Genomic DNA, 23,020 nt, shown 5'->3' with positions numbered 1-23,020 from the left:
CTGGACTTTAGGCCTTTCAGGGATGTCCTTGATTGACATCTTGCTAATCAAGGAATTGGGTCTCGGATTGGACACTATGTTATCACTATCCTTGTCCTCTTAATCTTCGTAACAATTTCAAAGGTCAATAAAAAATAAAATTCGCCGTTCATAAAAAAAAACGAAATTAACGCCATCAGTGGAACCTATAATCAAGACCAAAACAAACCAGAATGCACATGAGATGAGGTGATGTCCTAGAACCAAGTCCGAGTATCCAACACAGATGCTAACCAAGTCTGAGTATCCAACACAGATGCTCAAGTCACTTGTCAGCGTGAGTTTAACAATCAAGGAGCTAAAACAAAGTTCTCATAGTTCTGAGTTCAATGTAAAATCTTAACTGTACACAAGTTAATCCCATGTGTGTGTGTGTGTGTGAGAGAGAGAACCAATGAGAAAACCAATGAGCGCTCATAGTTCCTATCTCAATGAGAAAACCAATGTGTAGCACAAGTTCATCCTGGTGGGTACCTTTTCCTTTCCTAACGCTACCAACCTTTTGGTAACTTCAGAATTCAGATACATAATTCCAACCAACCACCTGCTGAGCTTCTAATACCCCTAGTTGTAATACATAAGTTTAAAACAGAAAGTAACCTTAGCTATAAAGTGGACAACTATCCCCCAATGTCCATTCTTTCCATACCCTTCTGCACAATTTACATCAACAGATCAACTAAAACACGTGACGTTTAAAGAGGAAAATTGTAACAAAAATGTTGACCAGATCACGACCCATTCAAAGGTCGACGCAACCCAGAATATACGGCCTTTCGAAAGAGAGGGTGTGCATCTCCTGACAATGCCTCTGCATCTAACTTCTCCATGTACAGCCATATCTGTCCAAAAAAAAATCATCATAAAGCAATTAGAACGAGTGAAAGAAAGACTAAATTAGTCCATAAATGGAATTAGTGAATAGTTGACTGTTGAGACAGATAACGAAAATGTTAAAAAGAGGGTTGAACTAAATTGACATGGAATGTTGTGGTTAAAAAGAATATGTATTTGTCAATGTTTTGAAGTATAAAAAGAGCCCTTGATAGAGTAGCATGACGGAAAAGTAAAATCCCCTAAGCTATTTACATTTGGGCCAAAATAAAAATACTGCACAACTTCTTCAGCATAAAACAAGATTTCATGAACTTCCAGGACATTATGAACACCACTACTTTCTTAAACCAGTGTAAGGACCACCAACTAAACTCAAATAACAAGCTGAACGTGGATTTTCTCCTCTTCTTATTTACCTTTTGAGAGTAAGCTCATTGCAATACTACCAAGTACCAAGAGGCCTCACTCGTCAAAAAAAAAAAAAAAAAAGAATGTAGAACAACCACTTGGGTAAATCGTTGAAAAAGCCAAATTCGTCATTCAAGTACTAGTTTAAGACGTATCTGCAACTTCGAAGAAATAAAATGACAAAGATGGAATTCAATAAAAATGCGATGGCTACATTGGCTAGAAGTAGAACCACAAACATGGAAAAAGTACGAAGGAAAGAAATGTTGAATTTTATAAACCAAACTTACCTCGGAAGCATATTGCCTTGTAAGGGCCTTCACGCAACCAAGAGTTGATAAACACCATTGCTCTTTTTCACCAACCTTATAGCCATTGCCAGCACTTCCCCCATTTGAATGGCTACCAATTCAACCATAACCAACAAGTAAAAGAAAATAATCAGCACACTGCATGCAAGGAAGTAACTACTCAGAACTTGAATTTACAAAAGGAAAGGTAGTGAGGGAGAAGAGGACCTTTTCTCAGGTTTTGCATTTTCTTTGTCCAGCTCCATGGCAGATGTGTCTTCAAGGTCAATCGCCATTTCATCTGCTTGACTAGGCTGCTGCAATGCTCCATCTCTAAAGGCATCATCTAGACGTTCCGTCATGACAGTTGAGAAGTTCTTAAACAAGGAAAGGAACAGTGCCTGCACATGTGAACTATATAGTCAATAAAAGCTACAGACTTATGGAATGATGCTAGTCAAATTCGTAGTTTGCAAAAACCTGCAAATCAGAATTACCAACCTCACCGCAAGAGTCAGAACAGGACCAATCAGGTATAGTTTCATGCAGAAAATCCTTCATTTTATTGCCTTTTCCCAATTAACAAGGAAAAAGTCGGTACTAACTAAACCTCCAGTTAACGGAAACACGAATAGCAACAGATCAAACCTCTGGTGGATGGATGATTCAAAAAAAGAAGGTAAAACTAACAGTAAAGGAGGGGACAAATATCAGACCCAGTGGCCAAGCTGCCCGATAAATAGCCTTGAGGCCCAGGACTCACAACATGCAACTCAACGGCATCATGATGGTAAAGTTCATTTCATTCTCTCCACATAAACACATGCATACGAAATGATAGGGAAGACCTTCCAGAAAAATGTACCCAAACAACAAATAATGGATTCAGATATTACGACCATCATGAAATTTTCATCAACAGCATGACCTTGCGACAAACAGCAGTTGAATAGCTTTTTCCGCAGGAGAGATGTATAGCAAGAGTGAATTCGTAGCGGGTACCTCATTTTCATCAAGGGCTCGAGCAAGGAGAGCCTCCTTCGCCTCTAAAGATTCACGAGCCGATACCTCCTCCTCTTTTGTTTTTTCAGCTCTAGCTTTCAAGCGCTTCAATCTCACAGGGTTTTCCCCCAGAACAGGTTCACCATCCATTAGAGTCAGCTGTGACTCAGCGCCCTCCAACTCTGCTTTAGCTTTAGTTGCGGCTTCCTCAGCTGACACAACACCTTTCTTGAGGGTAGAGATCTCTTTTCTTAGATCACAAATACGATTATAGGTCTTATTAACAGCATTCCTAAGAATCTGTCAAAAGAAAAAGGTGGCAAATAATGTCTCCAACTTGACAAAAAGGAATACATGTAGACACTACTTAGGAAGCTTGAAACGTGGCAGAAACACCATGTATCTATCCCAAAAAGTTTTAGGAAAGCATAATTGTGCAGTTCGAGTGGAATATTACCCAAACCATATTGGCATAGCAAATCATTTGATGAATGATTATTAGACAGCAAAATGTGGTGTTGTGTTAGAGATTGCATGCAAGTACCAGGCACTATGATAATCTTTTTATCAGCTATAGAAAAAAATTAACAGTTATATTATCGATCTCTTATGGGACGAAACTACAAAAACGAGGAACCTGCATGCAATGGAAAGTTTCTCAATGGAGCGGGCCTCCGCATAAACAGGAGCTGTGCAGCAGATGAAAATAATCAAAACAGCACAATAGGAGGTGTATGACACAAAACCCAACTGATTGGCACATCAGGTTTAGTTTGATTTATTCACATGGTAAGTAAATTGATAGGCACGTCAGGTTTAGTTTGGTTTGATGTACATGGTAAGCAATAGGAGTGTTGTCAAAACGTTGGAGATTTAAGCTAGTTGTTCGAACTTGTAAAGTGTCAGTGATAATGCTCTCTTTTCTTCTGATTAAAAAAAAATGCTCCCTTTTCCACACTAGAGGGCAGGAAAAGTAGTAGCTGTAGGAGAATCAGAATCAGTTAACTTCTGTATATTAAATTTTGCAGGGACTAGATTTTTTTACAAACTTCAACAGGAGCATATACATCTTTTGCAGCTTCAGGTATTCTTTGATCAGGATAACCTTTTTTCCCTCATTTTAGACAGTAATTTGCTATCACAAAAAATATCCAAAGTTCATCCCAGAATATCATATCAAACTCACGCCATATATGTAAAGAGAGTAGTATAGTGGGAAAGATAAATTAATAGAGGAAAATGTTGCAGTTCTTTACCTCCCACAGACGGTCAGAGGTATGAAACAGCTCAAAGTTCACGGGAGAGAAGACCCATCTCACAATGGCCATATTAGATATAAGACGATAACCCATCATTCTATCAATGGTTATAGCTGTCAATTGAGCACTGTTCTTCCAGTAAGAGCTTACTTCATCTATCAGCATTACTTGCTTATCTTGATCTGGGCATATCCTCGCAATCACTTGACCATACCTCTCCAAGACAGTGATCAAATGAGTAAAGCTTTTTGAACCTATGTCAAGAAGGGTCTGAACAATCACACTGAGTGTAATTTCAAAACCATGAGCAGGAATTACACTTTCTTCCATCCACGAAATAATTTCACGGACAGTTTGCCTTCCTTTCACCATGCCACTGAGTTCTGAAGAAAGTGCATGTTCAGTTCCATCTCTACCACCTTCACCGCCATATTTGAAGTTTGGTACACCCTTCGGAGGAAGCAACTCCTCCAAAGCAGGGGCATTCTCAATGCTCTATATTGACAACATTCCATAGAAACATAAAATCAGAGTAAGTACTTGTTCAAACTACAATGGATAAGTATACTACTTTCGCATTAGGAAAACCTAAATTCTGCTTCTTGATTTTCCCCATTAATCCATGCATTCTCTCATTTCTAACATGAGAGCAAACAAGGCTGGTATGTCCACCAAGGTAGGTAGGGGAAGTTATATAAACCTAATTACCCAATCTCCACGACCAAACATGAAAGCATCTAATGACAACACAAGCTCACTTGAGGCACAAATCATGGCTTCATACGGGAAAGGACCATATAGCATGTAACATATACAACAGGAATCGAATAACCTGTGCTTCAGAAAAGGGCATCAAAAATCAACTGAGAAAACATGGATGAATTGTTAGAATTCTCTCTTTGAGGACAGAAAAATTAAAAACCGAAGGGAGACAAGGCCCTTGCCAGCGTCCATTATCCGAAAGGAACAAAACACTCACTGTTGTGCCATGAACACCAAAAGAATAACGTTGTGTCAGAAACTTCCATTCACAGGTGTGGTCTGTTATGGAAGATAGCTTAGCCATGTGTCAGAGAGCACGTAGAGAGTACCCATAAAACAATTACCATCCTCTCTAACAGCTTAAGATCTTAAATGAGCGGGTGGCCAACAATTTTAAAAGATCTGACAGCATAAACCTGTCATATTCTGATCCGATTGACAAGACTAATAAGCCATCTAGTGCAAATATTAGAAGGTAGAGGATGTTATACTACCTGCTTAACTTTGTCCCAATATGACAAACGGACTTCTCTCTCCAAAACCTCTTGAACAAAAACACGCTGCGGGGCCCATTTTGGAAGGTCTAAGACAAAAGCCCATTCCTCCCATGGCCAAACAAATTGAAAGTTAGATCTGCAAAATCAACAAGGCGCCACAAATGTTTTTAAACATGAAATTTGGCACTAGACATGATCCAAAAACATAAACTGACGGCCAACATCTTCAGCAAACAAAGTGTCCTAGGTGCACCCTACTCAAGGATGAAGGCATGGAACGGCAAGTTCCTCAATTGAGATCACAAAATGACAAACAAAATCTCCTGGCCACCCATTGAAATTCTCTAAAGATCCCAACACTTTTCCCTCCAAACTATACCACATCCAATGTGTACAAAACCCAGTACGTTCTCATAGTTTTAGACAATCCCGAAATAGTAGGCATATTTCATATATCGATTTTACGGTGTATTAAAGGAGCTCTAAAAATGTCTCCAAACCATCCCAACATTCTCTAACTAAATTCACTAACAGTCCAGAAATAATAGAACCCATCCTAGGAAGAGTAGAATCATCTCTACACCTGAGATGGGCTATCTATCACATCCTTAGATTCGTCAATTTTGATGCAATAAAACAATTAAAGAGAGCCAAAGGAGGAATAACCCAAGTACCCATGGCATCTGCACGAATCCTCTCCAATGCAAAGTGCCTTCCGGCAACGCCGTGAAGTACTATACCAACATATTTTGGGCGATTCTCTATTAAGCATGACAGACAGATAAACGTGATTTATAACTGAATTCTGAATATACTTAGTGGAAAGTAGCTTCAAACTTTCACTAATAAAAAAGGAGTCAGATTTATACACAGATTTGTAAGGACCACGTTTGTTTTGGGATTTTGGACTTTGGACTCTCTCTCTGCGCACGGTCCCCAATAAATTTTCTCTCAATTATTACTCTCATTTCTCTCTCTATCTCTCTCCACTAACCAAACCGAGCCTTATGTCCCAATCAATTGGGGTCGGCTACATGAATCCTTTCTTCATTGAGCTCTGTCAAGGGCAACTTGTTCACTCAAACCCATTATACTCATATCTTTGCGCACAACAGCATCTAATGTCAACTTAGATCCGCCCCTCCCCATAGCGTTGCTACCCAAAGCTACCCTATCCGTTCTCTTAATTACTGCATATCTCCAGGTCTATGGCAGGCATGCCCAAACCACCTTAGCCTATTTTCTCTTAACTTCTCCTCTATAGGTGCTACACAAGTACCATCTCACGAACCGTTTCATTTCTAATCCTGTCTCGTCTAGTCTTACCACACATCCACCTCAACATTCTCATTTCTGCTTCACTCATCTTGCTCACCTGTTGTTTCTTAATAGGCCAACATTCTGTACTGTAGAGCATCGCTGGTCTTATGGCAGTTCTATAGAATTTTCCCTTCAATTTTGTAGGTACCCTCTTGTCACATAGTATACCAGTAGCGTTCCTCCACTTGAGCAACCCCACTTGGATCCTATGGGTCACATCATCGGCAATCTCTCCATCTTTACTAATAATTGAGCTCAAATACCTAAAATGGTCACTCTTCGGTATCTCCTAGTCTTGGGGGTGACTTGGTTGACAAAGTTGTTCAACAAAATTATTATGACAAGGAAGATGTCCGAAGAATGGAGAAGGAGCACCTTAGTATCTATCTATAAGAATAAAGGGGATATTCAAAGCTGCAATAACTACAGGTATTAAGTTGATGAGTCATACGATGAAGTTGTGGGAAAGAGGAGCTAGTGTAAGTTCTCTTGATGATCGTGAGTCCGTGACTAGGAATCGGGGTACACGGAATCAACTGATGAGGGTTGCAGATCAAATAAGGAAACATGTGATTAATGGTTAGCCGACAACAAGTTTCAGTAATGAGGATCCAAAATCATAAATTAGCCAAGCACGTGTCTTAAAATCAATAATACTACATCAAAAGGAAGCAGGAGTAAAAACAAGTCACCACCGCAATCCCATAAGTGATAAATCTCTCTCGCACGCATGTTCAAACAATTTTGAAGTTGCCTGAAAGAATCTCGCAAGTGAGGAAGCTTTTGAGGTACCACAGTAAATCAAACATCATGAACTAGACAGGTTTAACTACCTCTATTTAATGAGCAAAAACTCAACATGGCAACATCTACAAGTAGCGAGCATGAATTTAAACCAAAAACAAGAAAATATAGCTTCACCTGATTATCAGAACAAAAATGCATAGTATGGCACCAAAACTTCAGAAGTCAAGACTTACAGATGGTGAGAGAACCAAAGGATAAGGCGTGTGCGGCATTCCATGTCTAAATCATCTATTTTATCAAACAGAGCACGAACGGCACCAGCTACAACAGCCGGAAAGGCCCCTGGAAGAGACTACGAAAGAATCCTCACGCAGTCAGAAGTTTTGCAAATGCAAGAGGCTTGGTTTTTTTAAATTTTTCACAACCGAACATAAGAACAATGTTCAAAACTAAATTGTTGAGGTCCATATTTTACAGAAAAACTTTTCCAGATCAAAGTTTTGGAAAAAAGGAAAGAAAGTAACATTTTTAGTCAGCAGGACAGGTTCCATACCTTACAAAGGTCAATAATAACCAAAGTGTAGTACATAGGCTTGAATGGGGGATGGGGCAAAAAGAGAAGCTGCAGGGATAGAAAAGGTGCATTTCTTGTCAATAGAATTAGCACCCTAATTTAATAAAAACTTAGCCAATCAACTTCATCTAAGAAACAGGAATGCCAACAACTGTTTTACCTGAGAGAATATGGTTTCTGCCATGAGATATTCATATCGAAAAGTCACAGGTAGACCAACCATGTAGGAAGCGCATTCCTTTCGACTAGCTTTGCATGAACCAAGCATTAACAGAAAAAAAGAAATGAGTTCACAATGTCAGGCGCTAAGGGTACATAGTTTAAAAAAACAAAATGCATTCAACTGTAAATTACTAAAGATAGGAATCAAGTAGATCAATCCTTGGAAAACCAACAATCAGGAAAAGAAATAAGAATATGGTATATTGATGTCAATGACGTGCAGGATAAAGCAGTAAAATAAACTGTGCAGCACGTCAGCATCTTGCACTCCAATTGCGCACAAGATCATCCAGAATAATTCAGTACCAAATGAACAGAGCGTGGATGTAATTTGTAGCTCATTTGCCACGTAAGTTGAAATTAAAAGAACATGCATTTCGCCCAATAGGCTCCCAAAATTAAAAGAACAGGCATTTCGCCCACTAGGCTCCCAATCTAAGGACGTACGCTTCTAAGGACACAGAATGAATGCATCAGATAAAGCCTCATACTTTTTAGCCACTCTTTCAAACATGGCCTGTTATGCTTTATTCATCTAGCACTTGACAGGTTTGAGGGGCACACACATCAATCGCTTAGACATATGTGAAACACAATAGAAGTAGGGAAAAATAACTTCCGACCCAGTAATAGATATGCAATTTAGATTACACATACTTGAGCTTCCTACTTAAGTTTAACAATTGTGTTACATGATGCCTGCCATTTTATGAAATATAGTGTATTTAATCACTCACTTCATCGGATGCAATAGTTGCGTGATGACATATTGATGGCTGCTACGGTTCAATTCTTACTACTCTTGAACATAACGAGTAAGTATATCTCACTAGTGTGAAAGTGTCCATGGTGTGCCGTGCCCTATGAGTTTTGAAAATTGGTGAGCAGTCACATCCATGTGTATCACATGACCGTTGTAATTAGCTAGTATTTCAATAGTAACATTCTTCTATCGGGTGATATTAGTTTCTATATACGTGAGATGTGGTTCCAACTTTTTTTGTTTTTCTGTCTAAACAAAGAGAAGTTTCTCACTAAACCTTCATTCTACAATATCTGCTTCTCTTTGACCTCCAATTGAACGGATATTGTGTTCAAACCAAAATAAAAGAAATGGAACAATATCCAAAACGAATCTCAAGTTTAAATCTACCAAACTAGGATGAGGCCCAGCAGTGTTTTCTTGAACTAAGGTTCCTTAGTACTTACTTCCTTGCTAATCATTCTTTTCCAAAAATTACAACCTCTTTTCTAGGGAAATGTGTTCAAACCAAAAGGAATTAATGTGTAAAAGGTTCCCAACTAGATTTTCCATTTGAATCTCCCAAGCCACGACAATGCCTGGCTTATTTGAAGCGTCGCCTGCGGAAGCTTAAACTAGGCTCAAGCTTGTCCCAAGAACGAATGAGGCCAGGCTTGAGCATCGAAATTGCAAGTTGGCTAAGCTCTTGTTCCCTAAACACAAAGGGAATATTTACAAGAAAAGTTGTAGCCAAACAAGAAAAATCTTTTGTTCACTCTCCAAAGTCCACTTCTTTTCTATCACATGTACTAGACGGACAACATGCATTTGTCTTTTTCTGCAAACAGTACCTAGGAGGAAAAGAACTTGGCTTTATGAAGTGTGGCCCACACACGGTCTCAAGCTATCCACATTAAACTAACTGTTAGATGATGGATCTATTTGTATCTAGTGTAATTATGTGTATTATCATGTAATTAGTTTAAGTATCTAGGACCGTAGTGCAATTATTATACAGCTTGTATATATATATTTTACGTTGAATGAAATTAACCCTAATGAGTTTTCTTCCTATTATGATTACCCTAAAACTGAACATGGTATCAGAGCGATAGAACCTGGCGACCTACGACGTTCTTCTCGTCGCTGCGTGAACAGTACTTTCGGGGGAACAGTGTTTCATGAACAGTACTCGCGTGAACAGTGCTTTTGTGAACAGTACTTCGATCAGTCGGGGCTTGCCGTCACCGTCGATCAGATCTGTTCTCGCCGATCAAATCTATTTTTTTCCTTTTTCAACATTGTTTCAGTCAGACCCGAAGGTATTCAGTTGATTTTTTTTGAGGTTCTAGGGTTTTTGAAACCTTTATTTATTATTTTTGGAGTTCTAAAGTTGCTGGGAACATTGTTATTGTTTATTTGGCATTATTGTTCTGCTTTCAAGATGTCAGAAGAGAAAAAAACAGGCTTCCGCTAGTGGCAAGGATGAGTTGAGTCGTGTAGGGACTCTAGATAACTCTCCACTGGATATTTGTCCCATCAAACTGGATGGCACAAATTATTTACTTTGGTCTCGTACTTTTACATTAGCCATTGAAGCTAAAGGGATGTCTGAGTTCATTGAAGGCCCTGTTACTGAGCCTACTACTGATGTTGAACTCAAGACGTTTAAGTCTCATCGATCTTTAGCCATGACTTGGTTGTTTCATTCTATGAAGGCTGATATTCATAGTCCTTTCTTGCTTCTTAACACTCCATATCAGATTTGGACTATTGCCAAACAGACTTATTCTTAGCAGGGCAATGGTGCTCAGTGTTTTGAGTTGCGAAAGCGACTTCGTACTATGGATCCTGACAATCTTCCTATTGCTATTCGAAAAGGTGTTAGATCTTGTACGCAACCTCCTATTTCACAGTTTGTTTCTTATGACCGTTTGTCTCCTTCGTACCATGCATTTGTCTCTCTCTTTTCTCTATATCTATTCCACAGAATTGGCAGGATGCATTCAAGATACCTAAGTGGAAAGGAGCTATGGTAGAAGAGATGACAGCTTTGAAAAAGAATGACACCTGGGATCTAGTGTCACTTCCAGGAGGGAAGAAACCAGTGGGCTGCAAGTGGGTGTTCACTATTAAGCAAAAGGCTGATGGTACAGTTGAGAGATACAAGGCAAGGCTTGTTGCCAGAGGTTTTACTCAAACTTATGGTATTGACTATGAGGAGACGTTTGCTCCGGTAGCGAAGATGAATTCTGTGCGAGCTCTCCTCTCGTGTGCTGCCCACTTGAATTGACCTCTTCAACAGTTTGATGTGAAAATGCATTTCTCCATGGTGATTTAGAGGAGGAAGTTTATATGGATATTCCACCAGGTTTCTCTTCTCCTGCCAGTGAAGGAAAGGTGTGTAGATTAAAGAAGGCACTTTATGGGGCTGAAGCAGTCACCTAGAGCCTGGTTTGGCAGGTTTTCTAAGGCTATGCTGAGTTTTGGTTACAAGCAGAGCCATGCAGATCATACGATGTTTATCCGGCGAAGTAATGGTAAGATTGCTGTCCTTATTGTTTATGTTGATGACACAATAATGACAGGCAATGATGTGAGTGAGATTCATAACCTTAAGTCTCGTCTAGCTCAAGAGTTTGAGATTAAGGACTTGGGATCATTGAGATACTTCCTTGGAATGGAAGTAGCGAGGTCTGATAGAGGTATCTTTATTTCCCAACGCAAGTATATCCTTGATTTTTTGGAAGAAACAGGCATGTTGGGCTGTAGACCTGCAGATTCTCCTATTGAGGCGAATCATCATCTTAGTGGAGATGTGGGGGAGCGTACTGATAAAGAGAGGTATCAGCGACTTGTGGGTCGACTAATATACTTGGCCCACACTCGACCAAATATTACTTATGCAATAGGTGTTGTTAGTCAGTTTATGCATGATTCTCGTACTTCACATCTAGATGCAGTTTATCGTATTTTGAGGTATCTAAAATCAGCTCCAGGAAAAGGAATTTTGTTCTCTAATCATGGCCATTTGCGATTGGAGGCATTCACTGATGCTGACTGGGCTGGTTCTGTGGATGATAGGCGCTCTACTTCTGGCTATTGCACTTTCCTTGGGGGTAATCTGATTACCTGGCGAAGTAAGAAGCAATCGGTAGTCGCCAGGTCTAGCGCAGAAGCTGAATATAGAGCTATGGCTAATGGTGTTTGTGAGCTCTTGTGGCTCCAAACTTTGTTACTTGATTTGGGGTTTGTTGATAGTGTTCCGATGAAACTTTACTTCGACAATAAAGCTGCCATTAACATTGCTCATAATCCCGTTCAGCATGACAGAACGAAGTACATAGAGATTGATCGATACTTCATCAAGGAAAAGTTGAACGAGGGTTTGATATGTATGCCGTTTGTGAGATCTGGAGATCAGTTAGCTGATATATTCACAAAAGGGCTGGGTAGCAAGAGTTTTCATCCTATTGTGTTCAAGTTGAGCTTGATTGATATCTTCGCACCAACTTGAGGGGGAGTGTTAGATGATGGATCTATTTGTATCTAGTGTAATTATGCGTCTTATCATGTAATTAGTTTAAGTATCTAGGACCGTAGTGCAATTATTATACAGCTTGTATATATATATTTTACGTTGAATAAAATTAACCCTAATGGGTTTTCTCCCTATTATGATTACCCTAAAACTGAACATATTGGGATTTGTTCCACATCGGTTAAATATCTCCTCTAAAACTAGTATATGAGCTTGGGCAGCCTCTCCACTCTTTGCCAATTGGTTTGGAGTTGGATGCTTTAACATGGTATCAAAGCTAGAGTTTCGGAGGCTTTTCCCATTTGTTTGTGCCATAGTTGCACTTTATTTCATTGTGATTCGTGTGTTCCGAATCCTTTGTTGACCTCTCCACGTGCGAGTCAGGGGTCGCACGTGCGGGGGAGTATTGGGATTTGTTCCACATCGGTTAAATATTTCCTCCAAAACTAGTATATGAGCTTGGGCAGCCTCTCCACTCTTTGCCAATTGGTTTGGAGTTGGATGCTTTAACACTAACACTAACAATAATTTCAAAAAAAAAAACTAACAGTAACCATGAAAGTTAAGGGTACGAGTACAAACCAGCCATTCAGGTACAAAAGCACATCCAGTAAATACTCTTCAACAACAAAGCGATCTATAGGTTGTATATCCTGTCATAAGCACCGGGGATGAAGAAGTAGTAGTAGTAGTAGTAGTAGAAGAAGAGGCAGAAGGAAAAGAGTTAGTTGATGAATATTTGTCACAATTAAAGAGCAAGAAAGACAACATAACTGATAAAAATAACAAAAATCATGCAAAATGGTCCACAACATCATAGAAATACTAAAGACTTGGGAGAACATAGAAGCCTCGCATCGCATCATGGTTAACAAGTCAGCACTGACTGCCAATAGGAATATTGAAGACGTCAAACCAAAATATTTCTTTTTCAACAGCACTAACCAATACAATTCTGCATAAACAAATTTAGCACGTCAAACATATTGCTTCTGATTTCCTTAACTGATAAGTGTAGAAGGGTTGAGCCTCACTTTGGCGCCTTCTACAGATTAATTTACTAATCAACATTATTGCCATAACTAAGAGAATTAGCGTACATGATTGCATTTGTTAATACCATGATTGCATTCATTTACCTTACTCATTAGGCTAGTCTTGCAAGGAGTATTTCGAAAAGCCAGGAGCGAATCTCCCAAGATGGGCAAGTTAATATCTTAACATGCAAGTAAAATGGAGGTAGTTTACAAGTAAAAACAAAATGCAAAAAAAAGAGCACGACAACATTGGGCAAGTTAATATCATAAACTTGTAAACTACCTCCATTTTACTTGTAGGAAAGATGTCAAGCCTGCGTATCCTTCGAGGATATTTCAATTCAGCCTCATGCTTCTGCTTGCCACAAGCTACAGCAGAGAGTACTGCAGGTGGATCGGGTGGCTTAGGACAGCTGATCTGCGCCAAATCATGAGACTTTCCGGCTACCAGCTGAGCTTCAAATGAAAGGTGAGGCCTGGGAACTGGAAGAAAAGGTAAAAATGAACTTGAAAAAAGGTAGAAAATAAACAGGCAACAATCGCTAAATATCTAGGTTTAATGGTGAACTTAATGGTCAAAACTCATAGTACTTGCACATAAAGTACGGTGCAATGGAGACAGATACAAGGATATAAAATTAAACAGCTCATAATTACAAGTATGAGCTGAAAGCTAACAATTTTTACACATTTGCTGTGCCATCGCACCACACAAAAGAACAAGATAAAACTCCGGAACAACAGCAAGCTTTCTTTTAAGAAAACTAGTCTATCTAAATCAACCACAAGCTTGATGCTTGCGAGCAAAGGAGGTTGAAAGCTCTCTGTACTTTGTAGTATGTTACAGCAAAGAGTCATTTCCACACAGCAATTAATAGGCTGCTTTATTAGATGAGTTAACTTCAGAAACGATTGGCAGAACCACGTAAAAAAAAACACGATCACATTGACGGAAAGACCAATGAAGAGATAAAAGCTGACAGAATCAAGGGAAAGCACAAAAATACCACTGTCAAGTTTCCACCCTCTGTTGGATAGATCCTGGATCCAACCCCATAAATCTTCCAAGAAATCCTTCAAAAAAAAAAAGGACAGAAATTAAAATCAGAGAATCTGCAGCACATAATATACTATAACAACACAACTGTAATTCGTTAACTGTTTTTGCATAAACTTGCCAGCCATCAAAAGTATGATCCACTTAAACTCAGAATGGCAACACTCTTCACTGCCTTCCCAAAAGAAGGATAATAAAGTTCATGCAAAACACAATGGCTAAGAATAAGGCAGAATAGGAGAGTTTTCAAGCCACCAATCCAAAAGAAATACCTAGATTTACCCTCTACCTCTTGGTCTTGATAATATCTGGTTTCTTACCAAAACATGGATAACCAAACATACAGCATCAAGAATTAAAGGAAAGTTACAAGGACTTCAACCTTTTCATCAAGCGCGTTCTCAGTGTCATCAGCGTCCTTGAAAACAGAGAAACCACTATCAGAAACACGTCTTCTAAGGCTGAAATAACCTTGTACGCCAGACATAACACTCTGAATGTCATCAGGAACTTGCTGCAAAGAAAACCACTGTCACCAAACACAGAGATTTCAAGAGATTTTCTATTACTATAATTATTTATCCAAACAAGGCGGCAGTGACTTAACATGCACTCAAACGCTAGTTCAAAAAGGTAAATTCACTCAAACATATCACAAGGACAGGAGCTCACAAGCATACAATATCGAAGTTCAGATCAAGGTAGAACCAACTGAGCTCAGAGTACATCCAACTACCAACTGAAGCATATCCACCATGATGTAGTATAGGATGTTAATAGCAGGAGAATCACCATAACAAAGAATAAACACTTTTCTACGATATACTGAATCCGCAGACTACTAGAATTGTAGGAGCACAGAAAAGATACTCCATTTATAGGAAAACTTCAGTATGTAAATAACTGATTTGTCCTCACGCTTACACCATTGTTCATAGTACCTGGAACTACAGAAACCTAATTCTACGAGGAAACAAATAACAAAAGGCAATACTTGCTAATCATTTCTAAATCAAAGAAATTGGAAACATTATCAAAAACAAAAAGATTTGAGTTAGGCTCATCCGTAAACTAGAATCAAAACAGTTGACCAGTTGAAACCTACCTCAAATTGGAATTGTTTAGACAAAGTAATTAACAACTTAATAATTCCCTAGAATGGAAAATTCAAGGTTTCTACGGCCCACGCGACGTCAAAGGCCCGAAAAAATGACATTGGCAATCGCAAAGCAATGAGTCTTAAATGTTGGCCAGTTTCAATCGACCATGGGCCTTTAGAAGTTGATCCACAAACGTTGAGTCGTTCCTGTACTACTCATTTGATCTTTAAGGTCAAAACCTGTCCAAATACCAGCAAGCAATCAGATCTGCATCACTCTGCCATAAGGATCTGGTAGTTTACTTATCTATCTACTACTTTCTGTTATGCTTATTAAGCCTTTATAAAACAATTATGAAAGCACTCGTTTAGATCAACGGGGAGAGAGAGAGAGAGATTAGGAGAAGGTGGGAGGGTGAATAACATAGATGGTAGAATGGCAACGACATGGTTTCAAGCATGTTTCTTGTTTCTAAAGATGTGGCTCAATGTTGACCTTTCAACTGTTTCATCACAAGGTAGCAAATTTGTTCGGGTAACAGATAGGATCTTCATCCCTCCAAAAGGCAGTGTAAAACTACCTTAAGTTTATTAAGGTAAAACCTCCTTGATATCATTAATCCAAGGATGACAATGTATTTGTGGAATTTGTAGACAATACTTCACCTCTCCGTAAGCATCATGTTTTAACACCATTGCAGGATAAGTGGGTTATGAAACCTAATCAAGTCACGGATAATCCACAAGAAAATTCCACTACCTACTCTATAACGACCCGCTTCTGCCTTGTACAATATTGTCCGCTTTGGCCGCCAAGCTCCATGGACTTCCCAATAGGTCACCCCTCCCAACATTGCTTCAGGGCGAGCACGCTTAAATGTGAAGTTCCAATAAGCTTTGACACCCTCACAGCTTTAAAAGGGCCTTGTACAAGAAAGGGGCATGATCTATTATATATAGCACTGAACTTTGCATCTACTGAGCGATGTGGCACCTATGACCACCCATCCAATTGTCTACCAGGACTCTCCTCTGGAGCCCGGCCCCAACCTGGCTATGGGGTGTCACATGCTCACCTAAGACAAACATTGTAGGTACAAGCAAGGTCCAGGTCCCCTTTAAGATGAGGAAGTGTGTCCTACTGATGCAGGACATAAGGCTGCAATTACAATCGCAAGAAATGTGTGATTGATTGGATATCTATATGATTGAGTGGTAATAGATGGAAGGGTCTTAGAATTTTCCTTTTCTATTTTAGTAGCATGTTCTAGCATAATTTTAGACAGATTTGGACTTTTGATTGTTTTCCTTTTTGGTAGTAGTTTAAGTATTCTTGTAAGGCATAAGGCCAAGACTTAATTTTCCATCTTCAATAATATTTCTCTTGAGAGTCATTTCTCATTCTGGTGGATTCCAGTCCCGTAGACTCGGTAATTAAAGAACTCGCTTCCAACCTGCGTCACCTACCAACCGCTGTTGCGGCCGATGCTTCAATGGTGGTTTGAGGGTTGAGGGGCTCCCATAACTCCATCCGAATCTACAGATAACTTACAAAAGGATCTGGGATCACCAGATGATATCAAAGGTTCATATGCCTGACAATCCGCTAAGTAGCCTGATTGCCATCCAGTATGCTGCCAAAACCATACCATGGCCGCTTCGTATATTAGAGCCCTACGTAAACGTCTTGTTTGGTCTACTTTTATGAGAGAGAGATAAATTGCCAGATGAGATTAAACCAAGCACTTAAAACAAAGGAGAGAATGACACTAATCATTTTACAAATCCTAAACTCTATCACAATTGAAGCTCTATTGAAAAATGGAAAGATAACAATCCCGCTAACTTCAATAGAAAAATAATTGTGGACAAAACTTAGAGATACTTTTCTTTGACAAGTAATCAAAAGCAACTATGAATATGTCCACCTCAATGAGCATCCTCTGCCCAGCTCCTTTCTTAGAACACTAGTAGTCCACCAGTGCCCATGATGAATTTTCATTATGTAGAAAAAGCAATAGATACCCACTTAGCAACAATAACAAATCGATAAAAAATAGAAACCTCAACAAGTTCAGCTCCTCCCCAAGGGAGACAGGATAGAACACAAGTTATGTAGAAGTCAGCGCATGCTTGCCAAGCAGGATTTCCTTTCTCCTCGTCCACTGTTGTTGCTGCAGATGATAAAAGTGCCTCATAGGCAAACACTAGAGAATTTGGTTGGACGACTTTGCTGCACATCTGTAGAAAACAAAAGGACAACATTAACAATTGAGAACAGGAAAGCAACAGGCTGCAACCTGATTGCTGAGGGTTACTACGTCTTTGGTGTAAGAAAATAAAAAAATAATAACTTATATCCTTCATACAGATGACTCCAAACAAACCATCGCAATAATGCCTCCTAAAATTAACCATTAGGGCCTCAATGCGCATGAGTAGGCCAAAACCATATGGCAGTCACAAGAGGGCCTTTAATTGTCAATAACTAGAACTGGGTAGGTGGTTACTCGAAATTCTTATAGGGTGATGAGCAAAAAATGAAGAATAAATATGTGCAATGTATACAGAGAACGGAGGTGAAACATCCTGGTATAAGTGAACGACCAATTTCCAGTTAATTACAAAAGAAAAGAACAAAAAAGGTGGGCCAAATGGTAGTATAAGCAACCATATGAAAAGCTACAATCGTTTTCTTCCGAATTAACCATCTTGATCATATGGGTCATAATGGAAGTATGACCAACCATTACAAACAAAAGAACAAGTAACAAAAATTATACTATAATTTGAGTCGTCCAAATCCCACCATCTTGATCAAATCAGACTTTTGGAGATTTTATCCTTTACTGCCTCCAATTTTGCATCTCTACATTTCCTTTCAACATGGGATTAAAAAAAAAAGTACTACAGGAGAGTCCTTTATTCTCCAATTCTAATCCAGTATTACTGTTCACAAACAACTAAATATGCCTCCAATGTAGCTAATTCATGTTGACAATTGACAAAGCACTTCCAGAGTGGAAGTACTGTAAACGTACCATAGCGGTGAGAAACCGCATCCATATACGAATGCTGTTGCAATTGCCAGAATCCAGAGCATCCTGAAAAGATACAAGAAATGACCCTGAAGCAAGTAACGACATAACCAAATGTTTGAACAGTAATACATGTTCAATTACCAGTTTACTTTAGCCTCTTATAACAGTGCTCTAATTACAGCCTTAGCCAGAGAGAAATAAAATTAGCTGACAATACAAACCCCATCAAAGGAACAAACTCAACTCACATTGACGGAAAGAAACCAATCAGTGCCAAAGGTGCATAGCCTAAAAGAGGCAACTTATCTCTCTTCCTAGTCTTACAGAAGGCAGGCTGACAGCACAACTTGTTTACAATAAATCCATGAAAAACAGGATGATTCTTCATTGCATGAGATATATTCATACCACCACAAGCTCCAAAACATGCATGCCCAAAGCTTTCATATAATTCAGCAAGATAGTCTAGAAACTAAAATTTTGAATACCCTATGGCCACGAACCCAGCTGAGCCCAGCTCAAATGTAGCCTTTCTTCGCAAGTTCACAAACAATGTGAAATGAAGATTTATTAAATCTCAGCTATGGTTACTACTTGTTAGTTACATTTTCCTCACCCCCATGGCAGCAAAGGATCATTCAATTCCTTCTATTACAACTCCAAAACAGATTTAATACAGAACTCTCTTGATTCATTAAACATTGATGCACTACTTGGAAGACACTTACAAAATTAATAGATGAATTAACCATGAGATACATTCAGACTGAGCAGTTATGGCAAGAGAAAAGAGAATAACAAAGAAAAAAGGGCCTTTTAACTCGTAATAAAAATTGTTGGACGAGCATTGCTGCAAAATGAATCAGTATTAGCATTACTAACAATTTCAGATGTACTTGCCTCCATAAACTTTAACAGCAAAATCTTGCAAACACAAATCATGAAATAGAAGAATGTCTTTGTACACTTTCAATATTGATGGCTGTCTCACCTGCAAATTAGTGTAAGTATTCTCCACTACTTTTCTGGCGAAGTCCTCATTCTCTAAATTTAACAAACCAACCTACAGAGACAGACGAATTAGCTATATTCCATAAAGTTTCTCAGAGGAGCAGAAAAAATTAGTTCAAAAAATTATTATACAAAAGAAGAAAGCAACTCCATAGCATAATAAAGAAGATAGGACTGGGAATACTTTTTTGCATGAGATAAGAAAGAACATCACAGGTGATAGGTGATAACGGACAATAAATACTACAAAGGATGAGGAAACCTTTCCAATAGGAGAAAAAGAAAGAGCATACAACTCAAAAGCATAGTGGACTAACACTATTGTAATTCTAGTTACGCTTACCACATTTAACATCTTACATGTCTAACATTTCTCTCTGTGTGTTTGTGTGTGTATATCGTAGTATGAAGCCAAGTAATTAATTGAAATGCAGAAATGCCTATAAATGAAGCCACAATTCAAGCTTAAGCATGTTGAATTCAAGAAACATAAAAATGCACAAGTCTTTTACAATGTATCCTTCCTGTGCCTGTATTCATCTGTGCATTAAATTCTCCACTTGTCTACAGTTATGATATATGCAGACATTGATGCAGACAGAGAAATCACCGGCAACAATAAAATGTGGAAAACATCGATTAAGGGGAATAACATAGAGCAGATTCACCCACCAGCGTTGCATACAAAGGAATCTTGTGCGGCAGTTGTTCAGCACACTGAAGCAGGAACTGCCAATACAAATAGAATGAAGCAAATACATCAGCATGCAAATCTAAGGAACAAAAAAAATTAGAGACAAAAAAGACCTTCAAATAGCATGGATTATTTTGAAAAGCAACCAGTTTTATAAACCTAGGCATTACAACATTGCAATTTTTTAATGAAGAGAAACAATAGCTGTGTGTGTGCTGTGGTGTGGTCCTAGGATCCCTGTGTTTCTGCACCATTTGAAAATAGTAGCAAATACAACCGGAAATTTGCCTAAAATATAAACCTTAAGAAGCCATTTGGTGTTCCCGTGTTTTGAAGTCCTGTCGTGATTTTTATCTACTAAGTAGCCAATTACAAGTGAAGGTTTAAAATAAAGTTTACCTATAGGCTTTGTTTGGATCAAGGATTTGTGGAAGGAAGACAATAAATGAAGGAAACAGGGGGAAGGGAAACTCCCCACTTTTTCTTTTCCATCTATGACTCCTTTGATCCGAAATTAACAATAGAGTAAGCATAAGTAAAAATATTCACAACATGCAACTTTTGAGTTATTTGCAATGGTCGGGTTCGGGTACGGGGTAACTACAGAAGTATGGAATTAATAGAAGAAGAGGCGGATGGGTTTTAACAATGGATAGTGAATGTGTTGAAAGTGATGTTTAAAAACAAATTTGTTATTTTCTTCAAAGAGCAAGCATTGCCTAAAAAATTACATTATGGAGAAACAAAAAAAGTGTTCCACTTGGACTACCGACAATTCAGGTCCTCAACCCTAAACCAGCGCAATTGTCTTATGTTAGACTACAAAGGGAACACAGGCAAGCAACAACGAGAGCCCTGTGCAAATTGCAAGGTTTAGGCCAAGGTGCAGGTGAAATTTAGGAGCAGTTACGCATTTTTGGCAAATGTGCAGTCCATGCAACATTTTTTCATGTGCCATCATGCAAAAAGAAACATGTTGAAATATCAAGAAGATGAAAGGCGTCTATGAACCCAGAACCGAAACTTACGGTGCCTGATACTTGTACACATCCAGTCAAATTACAGGAATATCATTGGAAATCCAGGTATCAACCATCCAAATTATGTAACCATTCATGGTACAAAAACAAAGTAAAGAAACAAACATAAACGGTTCTGGGTAAGATTGCATTTACTAGGGCACACACATCAATGTAATTGCTCCTTCACCAAAAACACCGTGAGAAATTCACAAACAATTGTGTCCGGAAAACCCCAGCAGCAAGCAAACTAACTGCCTCAGTGCTTCTTGGCTAACCATACAACGGATGTCTAAGGGCAAATCTTTTGTGAAAAAATATACTCCTAAACCTTCTGTCCATAATACGAGTATAAATTCCAAAGTCTATCTCAAAGTGCTATATAGCACGTCATAAAAAAAAATGAACTTGTGGAAGGAAAACCTACAGTCAAAATATCCATTCCCGAGTGCTCCAACTCTCGCCGAACCACTCCGAAACATGTCTCCTGCAAATGCAAAATAAAATTGATGCTTCAATGAACTGCTTGTGGTCTGCACAGTATAGGTTGTTAAGCATTCCACAAATTACGCCAGGCCAAACAACTGCTCTACTAGTATCTTTAACTAGAGCCAACGTAGAGATATACAAACGGGAAAAAAAAAAAACTAGGGTTTGGAAGAGTGGAAAGAGCATAGTGACAGAAAACTGACAATGTGATCTTTGGAATCGGTAATTCCGCCATACTCAGGGCATTTCTCTCCGATTCGAAGAACTAAACTCTTCCAACTGCTCATTTTTTGGGGAGAAGCCCACTAGCCAGCTGCGACGGTAAGAGAGTCAGAAAGAAAGAAAGAAAGCCAGGGAGAACTACAGAGAGGGCGGGCGGGGTCGAAAGGAACGGAGAATAGATTCTTCAAAGGGTTTCTCCACGTATATGGAAACTGATGGATCCACACCAAAACCCGCTATGTGTCGGCCCAACCCAGCTCGGTCCTGGCTCAGTTTTGAGTGCTCTAGAAAAGGACAAGTAATGCCCCGGCCCTCTTTTTCATATGCATTTGCATTTGTATTTGTATTTGTATTGTTCCCATCGCAACATGTGTAGAAAAAACGAACTGAGGCATATGAACTAGATAAATGCTGTGTGTTTGGGTTAACAAGGTTATGATGATATATTGTTTCTAAAATCTTCCCCTCACACATTAATAGTGAGTGATTTTTAAGTACAAAAATATATATAGCGAGTGATTTCTTTTTGTGGTAAAATAAGGGCTCTCTTCAAGTTAGCCGAAAATTAGTTGAGTACAAATGTGGGGTTGGTTCAATGGTTAAAAACTCAAAAAAATCGAGTTCTCATAATCGCTTATTTAGGAGCTAAACATACTCTAACACCATTCACATGTGGCGGAACCATATTTTCGGTCCCAACACAGGTATTGTTGAATCTCCTACAAATAATGATATAATGTGATAGAATAATACTGTCTCGAGGGATCGCGGGATCACAGGTAGTCAGTTACCATATATACGCTTTCATTTTTAGCAATGTTCTCAATCAAAGACCTAATATTAGCTTTAGCCATGGGTCACTTCGACTCACCTCATGCATCTGCTTTCGAGTAAGGACTCACCCATGTTTGGAGCAAATTTCATATGTTGTTGCTTGTTTAGAGTAATGTTACGGACAGAATTTCCAAACAAAACTCTGGATACAGTCATGTCCAAATTAGTTGAATGCACATCGGTCCACATACATCGAAAAACTCTGAATACAATTGTGTCTGGAGTTGTGTTTTTAAAGTTTTATTCCTAGATTTTTTTTTGTAATTGTAAGAGAATC

At 38.9% G+C, this 23,020-nt stretch overlaps 1 protein-coding gene across 1 annotated transcript; it reads right to left on the bottom strand.

The window, feature by feature from the left end:
- Window positions 1-434: 434 nt before the first annotated feature.
- On the bottom strand, window positions 435-22,152 carry LOC131321830 (nuclear cap-binding protein subunit 1). Its single transcript, XM_058352783.1, has 19 exons — window positions 21,891-22,152; window positions 21,626-21,685; window positions 20,158-20,214; window positions 19,466-19,537; window positions 18,475-18,537; window positions 17,498-17,674; window positions 14,717-14,848; window positions 14,285-14,351; window positions 13,561-13,760; window positions 12,823-12,893; window positions 7,896-7,980; window positions 7,715-7,783; window positions 7,395-7,513; window positions 5,092-5,230; window positions 3,833-4,330; window positions 2,577-2,876; window positions 1,803-1,975; window positions 1,575-1,686; window positions 435-881 (listed from the first exon to the last, which is right to left on the bottom strand). The coding sequence occupies exons 1-19, from the start codon at window positions 21,972-21,974 to the stop codon at window positions 771-773; spliced, it is 2,589 nt and encodes an 862-aa protein (XP_058208766.1). The 5' UTR covers window positions 21,975-22,152; the 3' UTR covers window positions 435-770.
- Window positions 22,153-23,020: the final 868 nt, after the last annotated feature.

The sequence above is a fragment of the Rhododendron vialii genome, chromosome 4a (genome assembly GCF_030253575.1).
Source record: "Rhododendron vialii isolate Sample 1 chromosome 4a, ASM3025357v1".
Classification (NCBI taxonomy): Eukaryota; Viridiplantae; Streptophyta; class Magnoliopsida; order Ericales; family Ericaceae; genus Rhododendron; species Rhododendron vialii.
The sequence above is the reverse complement of the archived record's forward strand: the minus strand, read 5'-3'. Positions and strand labels throughout refer to the sequence as shown.